General features: G+C 33.1%; 1 protein-coding gene across 1 annotated transcript; it reads right to left on the reverse strand.

The window, feature by feature from the left end:
- Positions 1 to 167: 167 nt before the first annotated feature.
- LOC130624960 (uncharacterized) lies at positions 168 to 15582 on the reverse strand. Its single transcript, XM_057440026.1, has 6 exons — positions 15410 to 15582; positions 5661 to 5694; positions 5175 to 5308; positions 5050 to 5096; positions 3309 to 3379; positions 168 to 2057 (listed from the first exon to the last, which is right to left on the reverse strand). The coding sequence occupies exons 2-6, from the start codon at positions 5676 to 5678 to the stop codon at positions 1710 to 1712; spliced, it is 618 nt and encodes a 205-aa protein (XP_057296009.1). The 5' UTR covers positions 5679 to 5694; positions 15410 to 15582; the 3' UTR covers positions 168 to 1709.
- Positions 15583 to 15725: the final 143 nt, after the last annotated feature.

Genomic DNA, 15725 nt, shown 5'->3' on the forward strand with positions numbered 1-15725 from the left:
GATTTTTACATGTACAGTTTTTCATATCATATCATATGTACTTAATATTTAAAGCCCCGTATCCACATTATTATTTAAGCAATTCGGGATTGTTATTAGTGTGAATAAGAGTAGCTGTTCAACATTAAAAATTGACATGCTAAAATAAAATAAAAATTTCAATGTGAAAGTATTAGTGCTTCCCTGTGCTCCTTAAATAAAAATAAAATTTAAAATTAACATAAAAATACTACAATTTAAGTATCACAAATGATAACATGTCAAAAATATATTTATACATAAATGTGAATTCGCTTTTTTTGTATAGTCAGAAAAACATGTATGTATTATATTCTCTGCTAAAAAAAAAGGTACAATAATCGAATGTAATTTGTGCTGATAAAGAGGAAAAATATATGACTATTTTGATATAATGATAAACTGAAATATTTCTGAGCAGTTGGAAGTTAACTCACCGTTTGGCAAAAACTGAGATTTTTAAGCAACGTTGTTTATACTTTTCTGCGTAATGATTTATAAAACATTAACTACAACTACGATTGTAAATATTAAAAATGTAAAGTATATAAAAATATGTTTTATAAAAATAAATAGGTCTAAAAAGTAAAAATATAAAACTAATTCTATCGTGCATCGTGAGTATGTCTGGATTAAAAATACTACTAATAAGGTATTTAAGCCATGAAGCATAGTAAATGCACCTTTCCTATGTGCATCGTGAGTATGTCTGGATTAAAAATACTACTAATAAGGTAATTAAGCCATGAAGCATAGTAAATGCACCTTTCCTATGTGCATCGTGAGTATGTCTGGATTAAAAATACTACTAATAAGGTAATTAAGCCATGAAGCATAGTAAATGCACCTTTATGGCTGCATGTCAAGAAATTTACAACTAGAGTAAGAAAACAATTAAAATCAAGAATTTATGGTATTGAAATTTTATAGTATTGGAATGACTTAAATTCATGCCGGAGCTTTTCAGTGTCCTTATATCTGGGGTGGGTTTATTCAATCTGTTCTTCATATCTTGGCAACCACAGTCGTTTTAAAATTGTCTTGTCTATTTACCAAATTAAGAACCTTTGTCCCCCATCCCAAACAAAGGATTCAATTTGGCTGGTTCTGCAAAATAGACAAAATATGCTTCTTGTTTAAAATACTTACTTGTTTCATTTGGATACATAACAAAATATCATGTAAGTACGTGCTGAAAGAGATATAAGTTCTCTAGCAAAGTGCTCTAGCAAAGTCAGCAGTATAAAAATCATGCTTTTCGTTTAAAACCGTAATTCTTGCTTGAAATAAAACTCTTATAACTCAAATTGAAATGACGACTTGACACTTGTATGGCATGTTTTTAGACCAATTTTAGCTGTTTTCAAAGAAGTCATTAAATGGCTTTTGATGCGCAAAAAACATGAAGAGCAATTCAAATGATTGAAATTAAGCAAATAAGGTCTAAATGAAATGTTTACATGCGTTGTGTATTACACATTAAATATCACTCTGACCATAAAAACATTTAAACATCATTTTGAGTTATGGCTCATATTTCATAAAAAAGAATCGATTAAATTCAACAGCTTGTGTAATGTGTAAAACTGCCACCCATGTCATACGTGTAACACTAAACTATAATTTTTTTGCAACTTTTAAAAATCGGATATTAATATAATAAAAATAAACATTTTATAAAATAATAGCAATTAAATGGCATGCTCAGGGCATGACATATCAACATAATTATCTTGCGTTGTTGATGCTTTATAAATTATATTATCTGCAGCTTTTTCCATCCTCTTGTCTCTTAGTTTTTGTTTATACCTGAAACTTGAAGTAATTTCACCACCAGATAGATACAACGGGTTTTCCTCTGACTGCTCTTGTGATGCTGAATAAGCATACTCGTAATCAAGCTGAGTACTCTCTGTTGTTAAACCAAGAGCAATATTTGGCTCTGTATATATATGTTCTCTTGAAGTTTCTAGATTACCCTTTAGTAGCTTGTTTTTACTTTCTGGAGCAACCTTTATGTAATTACTTGGCAATGAGCCCTAAAATAATTGATTTACATACAGTTGAGATCAGTTTGACTAAACAGAACAGAACATTAGTTTAAAAAAATGCAAAAGCCAGCTCCAATAAAAAAAACAACCCTTTATTTCCTTGCAAACATAGTGGACCCCTTTCGGCTTTGCAACCCTGTTATACTGATGATATTCAAATGTTAATCTTGAGAATTTTTATACACTAGTTTTCAGATGGTGGAAAACTCTACCCCTCAGCACGAATACCAATTTAACAGTGATTTTAAAAAAATACAGGTATTAGTATGAGACTAATGATTAGCCTTTCAAAAAATCCAAGGAGTTTCTCCTTTCACCAAAGTCGATAAAATAATTGCTAACTGCTATTTTGTGTGTTTGTAGCAAGACTATGAAATCATAGAGACAAAACAGAAAACAGGGCTCCGAGGTTATTTTTGTTGTGCATTCATTTTGTGGTAGAAAAGTGGGGGACGTTTTAAATTGAATGATCTGAAAGTTCAGCTACACTTTAACAAAATTTTTAAAGAAAAAAAATTATACCGCCCTTAGGTTTCTTTTTTACAGGCATAAAGAGAAAATCCATTAAATTTGGACCTGCTATGGTTTCCAATTATTTTGTCAAATGAAGAAATTATCTACAATTATATCCATGATAAAATGTCTATTCCGCCTGTAAGTGCAGTTTTGCAGACTTGCTTCATCCGTGTGCCGTCAGCGTTCACCTTTGCATTAGTTAAGAACCACATGGCTGGATTTCTTGTGCAAGACCTGGTTACCAACGATGAAGGGGCCAGGTAAAAGAGATTTATGTCTACGTAGTTCTTTTAACTAAGTCAGGAGATGGTGAATTAGCTAGGATGGCCAGGTTGGCTATGAAAAGGCTTGCTCGTGGATTAAAAGGACAATAATTTCTGAGATCTAAAAGTGTCCGACCACGACGGAAATCTATCGGACGTCTTGTCTGACGAGTCTCCAAAAATTATTTCAAGGGCTACCATCGCACATTGCTACCATTGCTACAAAATGGATTTTAGAGGTTGATTTTGAAAACTCAATATTATTTTTTCAGGTGCACGATTAATCACACGCCTGAAACGCTTTAGGCGTGTGCCAAGGCATGCGCGTGCGATCGCACGCCTCTCCTGAAAAAGACTGAGAACTTGAGTGATATTTTACTGCATTTTTTTCTAATTTACTGTTGATACATCTACATCAGTGCTAGAAATCACTAAACATGTTAGGAAAACATTGTTGTACCTTATTTATTGTATCATCATTTCTTTTCAAATGTTCATCTGTTACATATATATTCCTTTTTCGTATAAGCTCTAAACACAATAATGAACACAAAAATAATGCTTAAAATACTGTCACACGCATACACAAATAAGTATGCCTTATTGTGAAGCTATGTTTTGTTTAGTTGGGCAGAAATTCAGCACAAATGGAAACCGCCTTTGTAGCCCGTTCTAAAAATAATTGCATCAGGTATAATAAATCCTATTGGTTTTGTACCTGTTAATGTCTTTTATATGCGAGTTGATAAAGCATTAACAAGCAGATATATATATATGTATTATAATGATGTGTGGATAGTTAAAAGCAATGTGTTGAAAGTCATGGTAAGGATCAGCAAAATCATTTTAAAAAAAACTTAAAATTTCTATGGTTTTTACAGAATAACCTTTGTCATTGAATAAAATATCTAGACATCTGTTGCTGCAACTCTAACAGTGTTTGGCACTGAAGTAAAAAAAAATAATTATCCTATATACTGGCCCACAGTAAGGGTGACATTGGGCCACTCATGACATCTCAAAGTAGGGGTGTCACAACTTAATAGTTAATAAATTGCATGTTGACATTTCAGCCTTATTAAAGTCAGAAAGAGCAATAACCAACCCTTCTAAAATCCGCTATGGCTTACAATATTTACATTTACATCACCATACTACTAATGCAACCTCAAAATTTATCTGTTCACTGTTGTTGCAATTAATCCTTGGAAAAAAAATCTTTCATTGTTCAAAAAATCTGATTCAACTATTTTGATTTGCCTAAGAATTGCAGTCATTAAATGAAGGCTGATTGTGAATGTGTGATCACTTTTGCATACAAAGGTGGTAGACAAAAGAGTGTGGTTGACAATAGAGCGTCCACTATCTTCTTAAATTTGCTTTTTCCAGTTTCATTCTGTTCTTGTTTCTTTTAATGTGGAAAACTTAAATGAAAACTTCTGCTACATTGGTCTAAGTAGATTCCGGACCTTGAGAAGATGAAACTGTGATCTTTTCCTGTATGAAGGTCAGCAAAATGCTTTTATTTTTAATTTGAAGTATATATTTTTACATTATCTTTTGTAAATGTGTAGTACTGTTTTGATTTGACAGGGTATTTACTATATATTATTTGTTCATTTGTTTATCAATTTAATTTCAATATTTATTTATTTATTTTCTTTAACTTTGATGCAGTAAACTCATGTTTAGCAGCACAAAGCTCATAATTGGGTAAGAAAGTGTAAAGACGAGATAGTTCCTAGGGCAAAGCCCAGAGGCAGACCAAGAAAGACTTGGCAGGAGGTTATAAGGACAGACTTGATACAGAGGAAGTTGAGTTTAGATCTAACACAGTCTAGATCAGATTGGAAGAGGGTCATTAATATACCCCGTCCAACCCATGCTAGCATGGAAAACGGACTGAATGATGATGATGATGAAAGCTCAGTTTGAAGTACTTTCAATTCCCTTTAACTTTTAGAGGGAGGGGGTGTTAATTGGAGAAGCGTTAAATAAAGACTAAGTGTTTATTAATAAAAAAACTAAAAAAAAAATGAATTCCTTAAAATATATTCTTTTAATAATTTAATTTTATTCTCTTTCTTTGTGAAATTTTAATTTATGTGACACCAGGTGTTTGGAACTTGTAATAAACATGAAAATAGAAAGCATGTTTATAGTACAATATCTTACTGTGCAGAATTACCAAGCTTACTTACCAACTGAATGGTCTGCAACAAGATGACCGCATTTTGTCAGTCTTCGCCTACAGCAAATAATAAATGTTATACGTAATTGCTAAAACCGTAATGTTTTGATAACCATAGCGCAAAGTGGTAATCACCTTTTTCGCCTTTTCTGGACCCGCAACAGAAAAACAACAAGAACTGATATGCAGATTACAACAATCACTGTGATAACTATAATCACAACTATGTTTCCTTTACCATCATCTTTGTCATTATTCGTTGTGGTCTCCTATATGAAAAATAGAAATACTCTTTACATGGATTGTAAGGTATTGCAATAAAAAACGGAATGCTGTACTTATTAATAATGCTAAAAAAAATTGGTGCTATAAGTAAACCATTTCAGTAATACTGAAGATATATGATTAAAAATATTTTTAAAAAAGGATATAAAAGGATCAATAAAAAACAAAATAATAAAAAAAATAAAATAAAAAGTATATAGATGTAAACAATGGATGAGAAAGAAATTTTACTGCTAGAGATCTAGTCAATGAAATAGGGATATATGTCACCCCCCATGGAGGGATTTGATTCGATTGAATAAAGAGGAACACAGTAAACAGTAGATACATACTCACAGTTGTATTTCTGTTCATAACAGTGCAAGGTAAACTAAAGGAAGATGCAAAATATTTAACAAAATAAAATGATAGCAAGCATACAGGCACATCTAACATATGTATCAGGTATTTTTTCCAACTCTGTGTGGGCAGAATAGAAAATTGAAAGCATCTATCCAATTAATAGAAGAGTAATTTTTGAGAACATATTTAAACCAGTAACAGCAATTTTCAGATACTCAGAAACTAATGACAGAAGGCTTCAAACCCTCTGTACCTTAAAAACTAACTTAGAAAATTTAGGTAGCTCAGTTAGTAGAGACTCACATTAAAAAGGTCAAGACTTCCATAGCTCTAAAATCACCTTTGTGGTCCCTCAATTGGTATAACCCCTGAATTTAGGGGGACTACTTTTTAATCTCAACAAAACACTACACAAAAGATTCTTAAGCTATCGTAAGAAGCTATAGTTGTTAAAAAAAATTTATAATTGTTAAAAAAAAGTTTAACGCACATGATCCCTCTCTCAAAGACTTTAAGTCTTTTTAGAAAAAGTGTTACTCTTCTGAACGTCTCATTTTTAATTTTTTTAACAAAACTTTGAAATAACTTTTAACCCTACTAACAGGTCTTTGTGGAAAAAAAGTATTTGTTTTTCATAAAATTGTTTCAAATCATATGGAAATCATTCATTATTTTCTGATTCATTTAAAATTGTTTCAATAAAAAACAAATTGAAAATCATTTCATTATTTTATTTCAGCTTTGTTTGTTCCAGGGCGTGGCACTACAGATGCAATATTTTTACTCAGACAGCTTCAGGAAAAGTATTTAGGAAAGAGAAAGAATCTCTATTTTGCCTTTGTAGATTTAGAGAAATCTTTTGATAGAGTGCCACGTAAAGTTATTTGGTGGGCTATGAGAAAATTAAGTATGGGTGAGTGGCTAGTTTCGATTGTACAGTCTATGTACAGCAATTCTAGAAGTTGTGTTAGGATTAACGATTCACTTAGTGATGAATTTAGTGTAAATGTTGGTGTACATCTTTGTTGACTAGCAGAGTCTTGTCAATTGGGGTAAAAGTTAGGTTGCATGAGGCCTGTGTAAGAAGTGTTATGTTGTACGGTAGTGAGACATGGGCAGTGAAGCAGGAAGATCTTAACCGTTTAGAAAGGAATGATATGAGAATGGTTAGGTGGATGTGTAACGCCATTCTGAGAGACAGAAAGAGTTCAGATGAGCTAAGAAGCAGGCTAAATATCCGTAGAATTAAAGATGTTATCCAGATAAAAAGATTGAATTGGCTGGGGCACTTGGAAAGAATGGAGGAGGATAATTGGGTAAGAAAGTGTAGAGACTTGATAGTTCCTGGGGCAAAGCCCAGGGACAGACCTAGAAAGACTTGGCAGGAGGTTATAAGAATAGACTTGATACAGAGGAAGTTGAGTTTAGATCTAACACAGTCTACATCAGATTGGAAGAGGGTCATTAATATACCCCGTCCAACCCATGCTAGCGTGGAAAACGGACGTTAAGCCAAGAATGATGAATGATGATGATGATGAATAGTGATAAAATATTTCCTTAAAAAAACAACAAAAAGAGATAAAAAAAAAATTATATACAAAAATTCACTCTTTCAGTTTCCTTTGTCTAACACTTTCCTCAGTAAAATTTAACAGATGTCTCAGACAGTTTCATTTACATCATCGAAGATAGAGAAATGTTTAATGTTGGAAAAAACAGAAGTGAAAAAATTATTAGCAAATCAAGAAGTAGTAGATTTCAAGCCACATTGTTACATCAAGGAGGTTGTTGAATTCATCGATACAATAGTGACTTTTATTTCCATATATTGTTTTATGTTATATTTAGAACAAGAAAAATGGCACAGAAAGAATTGTAGGGTGTTTAAAGAAAGATCGGCCAATAATACCTGGCAAAAAGAGTGAGGATTGGGTTAGTATGCTTACCATGTGCGTACAGAGCGCTGTGACATAATTTTTCATTATATAGGCTCGCTGAGATACTTGCGTACCTGCTAGGTGGTTCCATCAGCAGTGTTTGCACCAATCATTGCAAGTGATACAGTACAATCCGAATGTAACTTTCCGCGTACGCGAAACTCGCATAAATATTTACTTTCATAAAAGACTATTGCCTTTTAGAGAAAATAATTAAACGGCAAGAAATTGAAAAGATCAGGGAAACTCATTGTATAAATAACAATAACCTGCGTGTGTGGCCATGTTGAGAATATTTTCGGCGCAAAGTCCTTAGAATTTGTAAGCAAAAGCAATTAAAAACATAAAAATAAACTTAAAAATAAAATAAATAAACTGTACTATTATAATTTTTATCTCGAAGGAAGATTTAAAATATCTTATATTTTTAGAACACAATTTCAATACATCGTTCATTACATACATTGCTTTAAATTTTTTTTAAAACTGTAACTTGCGTCAGTAATGGTGACGCCGATCTGAAAAGACTCGAAAAAAAAACAAGATACGCGCTATTGTTGTAACTCCCTCCTTTGTTATGATTATTATATTACTAGTCGATAAAGCCTGTGGAAAAATCCACTGAGGCAGGATAAAATTGAAAAATAAGCGTCATATGAATTTTGATGACGTCAGCAACCCATCTGCAAAAAAAATTAAAACCTTGTTTTTACGTTGCCTCTATTGTGCGGAGTTTAAAGCGCTGATCAAGAAAATGTATGTAATCATGTGCTTTTGATGAATGGTTAATGAGATATAAGGGTTTAAAAATTTTGCTGACGTCAGCAGTCCCTAATAAAAGTACAAAAAAATTGTATACCCGTTGCCTTCATCTTATAAATCTTGAAACGCTGATCAATAAAATGTATAGCATCATGTACTTTTGACAAACAGTTACAGAAATATTGTAGTTTAAAGTTTTTTTGATGACGTAATAAACCTGTGCATTCCGAAACGGATTTGGGGACCTAGGTTTGAAAAATTTACCCAAATTGGTCCCGGGTGGTCCCTAGTAACCCACGCGGTGAAAAAACATTGACGTCACCACCTTGTTTCCAAGTTATTTGACCTCAAAGTTTGAATTGCACTGTAATGGCTTCATCAATTCATTATAGGATATTGACGTTAAAGTAGTGTTATTTACGTCGCGCTGTAACGTTAAAAAAATTAACATACTAGACATGCATTTTGCGGCAACATCAAAGGAAAATGAACACATCTACTTTGCCTGTTACAGAGACACAGAACTGGCGTATTATTATATAGATATCATATATCATATAATAGTGTTAATATACCCCGTCCAACCCATGCTAGCATCGAAAACGGACGTTAAGCCAAGAATGATGATGATGATGAGTGATATACGTTTGCTAGCTAAAATGAAATACTTCTGACTATCGCTTGAATAGTTTGCTTTATAGGAAAAATATATAAAAAATACATTGCAGAATATGTTTGTCGTAACATCCTCCTCCTTTATGATATAACATTTAAATTCCCTAAAAAAATTTTGCACATGTGGGACATAGATTTAGACTGCACGAAAAACATTAAAAGAACAATTTTTTATTAAAATAATATTTCAGATTTTTTTATAAGTGAAAGGAGAATAACTTGCTGTAGAAATTTTCAAACTAAACAATCTTAACCTGCTGTATAACTTTCGAAACAACATAAAAAAATTCTTCTTGCATAATTTTCAAAACAGCACAAGAAAACTTTTCATGGAGCTAAACTGCAAGTTTTGCTTATGTTAATTGCGGTGACAGGCACACAGGTGACTTTAGAATTGTGGTTAATATACATTACGTTTACCTTAGTCATTGGAAATGTCATGTAGAGCCTAGCACAGTGGTTTCTACATATATCTTATATCTTAAAGATTGCCAGAATTATTAGTCTTACTTTCCTGAAAAGGAACTGTACCCACGTCTTGATTATTAATGGTTGCATATAAAAACCCAACATTCCACACTACACAAGTTCTTCAGATGTACCTTACAGCTTACAGTTACCAACCCTCCCACTCTTTTTATAAATTGATTTTCTTCACCTATTTTTTCTTTGTTTATGTCATCAACACGCCTACGAATGGTGGATGAGATACCAATTCAATTTATCACCGTGGTGCAATGGAATCGAGTCGAAATCGAAATATTATGAACGTCTCCAATGCAACTAAAGACAACCGCATCACAATTGTTATGTGAGCACGCAGCACAACACAACCAGACAAATTGCTTCTGCCTCAAGGTTTCCCTGGCATTTCTTTTGGCTCATGTTATGTCAGGGTTGTAGTCCAGAGGTAGAATCAACAAGTCTGTAAGGAGCCTCCAATTTAATTGGTGGGTGTGTTGGGCCTCCTTCATCAGCCGTTTAGGCAAGTAATGTGTTGATAGTGTAGTCATCATGTGAATAAGAAACATGCCCCTGACACTCAGGGCATCTCTCATACACCTGACGCTTAGAGTATAAATAAAAACATCAGTAATTAACATGTGCCTGACGCTCAGGACGGGCCAATGCACCTAAAGCTCAGGGCATCTCTAGTGTAGTCATTATGTGAATTGGAAATATGCGCCTGATGCTCAGGCCATGTTGAAGCCCCTGACGCTCAGGGCATCTCTCATATACCTGACACTCAGGGAAGAAAATACCCCAATTAGCATGTGCCTGACGCTCAGGACATGTCGATGCATCTGACGCTCAGGACATGTCGATGCATCTGACGCTCAATGCATCTTATCTGTCTCATATCTGTCAGGTTATGCATTATATATTTGTGCATATGACGAAGCACGAAGGAGGCACCTTCATTTCTACCCATTCCCCAAAAATTTCCATAAATAGTCTACGCATACTGAATGTGTTGTATCTATTCATTTCAATAGAAATACATTGTTTCTATCAATTTGTGTTATTATTCTGGAACCCAAAGCATAACTACTTAATTTGCTAATTCAAAAGAATAGAAGAAATTTATTATTTTTTTTAAAGGGGGTGAATTATTAATTTATTTTTTTTGCAACAAAAAATATCTGAGTACGTGATTTGAAAATACATAGAAAATACGCTTGTCGTAACACCCTCCTCCGTTGTAGAGACAATTATTGAAGAATTACGAATCACATGCCTTGACAACATAGAAACACTTCTGGGCATGTAAAGTGTTGCACACCTAGCCTCTTCATTGACTAGGCTGCCAAAACAGGACTGGATATCATGTTTTTAAGTTGTGGTAGAACGAGGTGGAGGAGAGTCGGAGTAAATGGATAATTACTTTCATGCACAAAGACTTGTATTTTAAAATTATGCTGCTAATGTTACGTTAAATTTTGTTGAAAAGAAAAGGTCGCAATAAAATGTTCAAAAGAATAATAACGTCTTTTAAACAAAAAACAAGCACATGAAAATTTTTCAACAACAATAGTTTTGTCCACGATTTCTTTCGCATAATGTTTCGTTGAAAAAAATTGTTTAAAATAAAATGTTAAGAAAAATATTTTTTTTAAAACGCAATAAAGTTAAAAAACATGCACAAAAACATTTAAAAAAAAACAATATTATTTGCGCGATTCGTTTTAATCTTTTGCGTAGTTACCAAATCATTAAATTTCATTACTTAAGCTTATACCTAAGGAGATTTTATTTTCAATAAGTTTTAATAATAAAACTTGCTTGCAGTTATGAGAAAATAATTACAGTATTGTTTTATTACGAAGCTTTTGTTATATCACTCGCAACATGGTTCTCGCAATGATCATTAAAGTAACTACGATAAACAAAGATTAAAGGGCTTCCGACTTGCATGAAAAGGTGTTGTATAGCACATAATGCGGAAGCTTACATTCAGACATTTGGATATTAGTAGCTGAGTATACTAACTATGACATCCTAACTATTCCATATCTTTTCAACCGGGGTGCTGGAAATACTATTCTTTTTTTTAAAATGTAGTGGTCAAACTAACAATGAAAGAGCAGCGGTGATTCTGCTAAAATTTACATTTTTCGAGAAATCAGGGGAAAACTTTTTCTACCTCCTAATTTAGATATATGTCACCTAATTAAGCTGTATGATACAGCTTATTCAAAGAAAAAAAATCCTCTTAATTATGCTAGCTAGCTATACAGCTTAATTAAGAGGATTTTCCTGACTGCCATTTCTCACTTCCAGAAGGCTAAAGTAAAGCTAGCCGTACCTAACAGCCGCACCTTAGCCGTACCTTAGCCGTACCCTAGCCGTACTTAAGAAAATTCGTAATTAGCAGCTCTGTGTAAGACCACTTGCTTCTAAGCTTAAAATTAGTAGTTAATGTATACCAAAGTTAAATTGTCTAACTTTTATTTCGTCTTTTAGGTGAATATCCATGCCGATAAATATGATGCAAAATGGAGCACTCCATCGTCAAGCCCCAGTAACCCCTAGGGAATCCTCAATGATGAAATACCGATAATAATATATCTTACATGTATTATAATTTTTATAAAATGATTTTAATACAAATACAAAAGAGATTTTTAAAATCGAATGTATGAAAACTTTAGTAAAGTAAGATTGAACATTATTACGCTGCGGACGATATTAGGTTAGGTTCCCGTAATAGCTGTACAGCTAGCGCTAAAAGTGACTAGAGCTGGCTATATTTAAATACGGTTGCCAAAATAAGGTACGGCTAGATAATATTAAGGTACGGCTGGGTCTTATCATATAAGAAACAATTTCAAATGCTAAAAACGTTCAATAAAAACGAAATTATGTTAGGTACGGCTAGCCAAAATAAGGTACGGCTGGACAATATTAACGTACGGCTGGGTCCTACCGTATAAAAGAAACATCTTCAAATGCTACAAATGTTCCATAAAAACGAAATTAGGTTAGGTACGGCTAGTTGAAATAAGGTACGGCTGGATTTGATTATATAAGAAACAACTTTAAATGCTTAAAAAATTTAATATAAACGAAAAACAATAAGTACGTAGAAGAAGTAGAGTTTACGGGAAAGTAAAGTGCGGGCGAGGTTAAGAAAAAAATTGTATGCAATAAGCTCTACTAGGTTGGCTCCACATTGTTTTCTGCACAGGAAAATAAAAAAATGCTACTTTGAAAGTAATGCGGTAAATCTTCCGTCTAACTGAGGTATAGACTGTGAATGTCTGAATAAGGAGTAGAATTAACGTTTTCGCCAGTTGAAGAACACACGCGTTTTTATTCGTTGGATGTTATAGTTAATGGAACTTTTTATATAAAACAAAGGAACTTTTAAAAAAATGTAATATTCGTTGTTGTTTATGAGTGCATGTTATTTTAATGATGAAAAACGATAAGAAAAAGGAAGAACCTAAAAAAGCTGCGAAAGAATGTGTTAGTAAAGTTTTTTGATTTTTAATTTTGATTGTGTTAACTGTGTCCCGATTTAATTCAGCATATACACTCTTTATAAAAACAATTTTTTATAAGAACAATAAGGTTAAGAACGAAATAAGAACTATACTCAGGGGCAAAATTTTACTGATTTTTCTAAAAACAACAACAAACATAAAGAAATATTTCTTGACAGAATTAAAAAGGGGAATGCGCTAACACATTAACAAATAAGATGAAAAATAATAACCAAAAGAATCCAAGTCTAGGTGGTTCTTACAAAAAAAACTGTCACTTCATTCCTCACACACTCTTTTTTTCTATTACGAGAGCAAAATATACACTACTGTTTTCTATTTTCAACACCTAAAAATGCATTATGTTGTTTTACGGCTTTACATGCGTACACGTTCGTTCTAGTGAAATGATTTAAAGCAGTAGGAGATGTTTTTTGAAAAGCATAAATATAATTTCTTCTTATTTTCTATTTCAGGTGTGAAATTTGTAAAACTTATTCATTTTGCAAATGTTCTTTATTTACAAAGGACAGGGATCTATTCAAAAGATACATTTTTTTTGTTGAATTGAAAAAATCGGGAAATGAAACATCTCAATCTGATCAAACACATGCTATTTGTTGCGAAGTACTATTCGGTCTTCTTAACCAAAGAAACATCCTGACTTATCCATATAAGTTTCGGCAATTGCTTTTGGTAGCTCAATGTTTGATTGCAATTGATTTGGAGAATACGGATGGTTGTTTACGACAGATTAAAGCCTTTTTAGAGTCCCGTTTCTCATATTTAAAGCTGATCACGCTGGACAGCCATCCCGGCTCGCATTTTTCGTGCCTTGTTGCATCAGACGAAACACTTTTTGTAAAGGAGATTGCAACAAACAAAGTAGTTAAAGACATGCAACGTCTTTTTCAAAATGATATCAAAATGATTCTGAAAATATATGTAAGCATGTTTTGAAATTTATTTGTTCTAAAGCGTCCTTTATACGTTCTTACTGTTGTGCAACAGTCAATGATGAAACCTTCGATAAAAGCATCGCCACTATCATCAGAAGTCCACAATATCGAAGTAATATGGAGAGAATGTCATTAGCAGCGTCAAGGAAGGAAGCCCTGGCCAATTGTTACCCAGTATTTTTTTGAATTGTTTGAGAATTGGGTTAAGAGTCACACTGACTGACTATAAACAGAACTGGCCTGTATCTATCCCTGCTACCTCTAAATCACTCTTTACGACCTTTGATTTTATTGACATCTTTCTTTTACAGTTGTTAGCGTTTCGATATATTGCATCAAGATCAGATAGATCTATTACAGATTTGGTCGTAGAAATGGAAACGTTAGAGAATGTAAGCAATCAATCTGACACTGATAGAGATATTTATTAAAATATAGTCTTATATTATCCTGTTTGTGTTTGTTAAAACATCTCGTTTCTTAGGTAATATTTTTTATATTTTCAGCTATACAATTTATTTTACTTTAAATAGATGTGCAGCCTTACTTTCATTTTGATCAATGGTAGCCGTACCTAATCGAATTATTTTTTATAGAACAATTTTAGCATTTGAAGGTGTTTCTTTATACGATAGGACCTAGCCGTACCTTAATATTTTCCAGCCGTACCTTATTTTAGCTAGCCGTACCTAACCTAATTTCGTTTTTATGGAACATTTGTAGCATTTGAAGATGTTTCTTATACGATAGGGCCTAGCTGTACCTTAATATTGTCCAGCCGTACTTTATTTTAGCTAGCCGTACTTAACTTAATTTCGTTTTTATTGTACGTATTTAAGCCTTTAAAGTTGTTTCTTATATGATAGGACCCAACCGTAAAATATATGTTGTCTTATAATTTTCATATTTTTCCTTTCTTTTCCTAACCTACCCCTTTATTTTACTTTACTTGATAAGTCGCATTGAAGTTCACCGCTCGTACTAACCACCTTTTTATTGCCAGCGGTACTTAAATTGTTGATTTGGGAAACACCTTCCTGCGCTCTCCCCCGTTTGGTTTCTATATGAGCAACATGTTTCGTTAACATTTTTTGTATTTTGCGGGTTCATTGGCGATTGAGAAACAGAAATTTAGTGACACAACAAATTTACCACTACGATTAGCTCAGTTTTTTCCATTAAAATACATTACCTCACCTTAAAAAGAAAAGTGTAGTTACGTACGGCTAAGGTACGGCTTAGGTACGGCTTTTAGGTACGGCTAGCTTTACCTAAGCTCCAGAAGATTAGCCTGGCAGGTCTTAAGACACGGCGTGTTCCAAGCTGCTAGCTATATATAGCTATAGCTAAAATACAAAAAGTACATTGGACTATTTGCGTATGTATAAATATCAGATATAGAACTATAAAGCGTTGCTTACCTCTAACTCATATCACATTATATCACGCGTGTAAACTTTCGTTTCTTCCCGTCCTTTGATCTTTAAATTGTGTTTGGTATTTTAATGTATGACTTTTTATAGGATGCATTAAGTCTAAAAACTACCTAAGTGCAATTTGCGGACCAAATCCCTTCGCTGTATGTTTTTAACGGATTTTTTTCTCAAAGAGAATCCAAGTGTTTTTAATTTTTACCTAAAATTTGTAAAATCGTTGATCTGCTCTGGATACAGTCTGCAATAAAGTGTTGCTTTGGGGCTTTTTAAATTGACATAGCGGTCCGCGGCTTGCGGTCTG

This window comes from Hydractinia symbiolongicarpus, chromosome 14 (assembly GCF_029227915.1).
Source record: "Hydractinia symbiolongicarpus strain clone_291-10 chromosome 14, HSymV2.1, whole genome shotgun sequence".
Taxonomy (NCBI): domain Eukaryota; kingdom Metazoa; phylum Cnidaria; class Hydrozoa; order Anthoathecata; family Hydractiniidae; genus Hydractinia; species Hydractinia symbiolongicarpus.

What these genes read in the sequence shown, in the direction of transcription:
- LOC130624960 (XM_057440026.1), bottom strand. An exon ending in GTCCAGAAAAGGCGAAAAAG is followed by an intron (nt 5,097 to 5,174) that starts GTGATTACCACT and finishes TATTTGCTGTAG; the next exon opens with GCGAAGACTGACAAAATGCG. An exon ending in ATGATGATACAATAAATAAG is followed by an intron (nt 2,058 to 3,308) that starts GTACAACAATGT and finishes CAATTATTTTAG; the next exon opens with GGCTCATTGCCAAGTAATTA.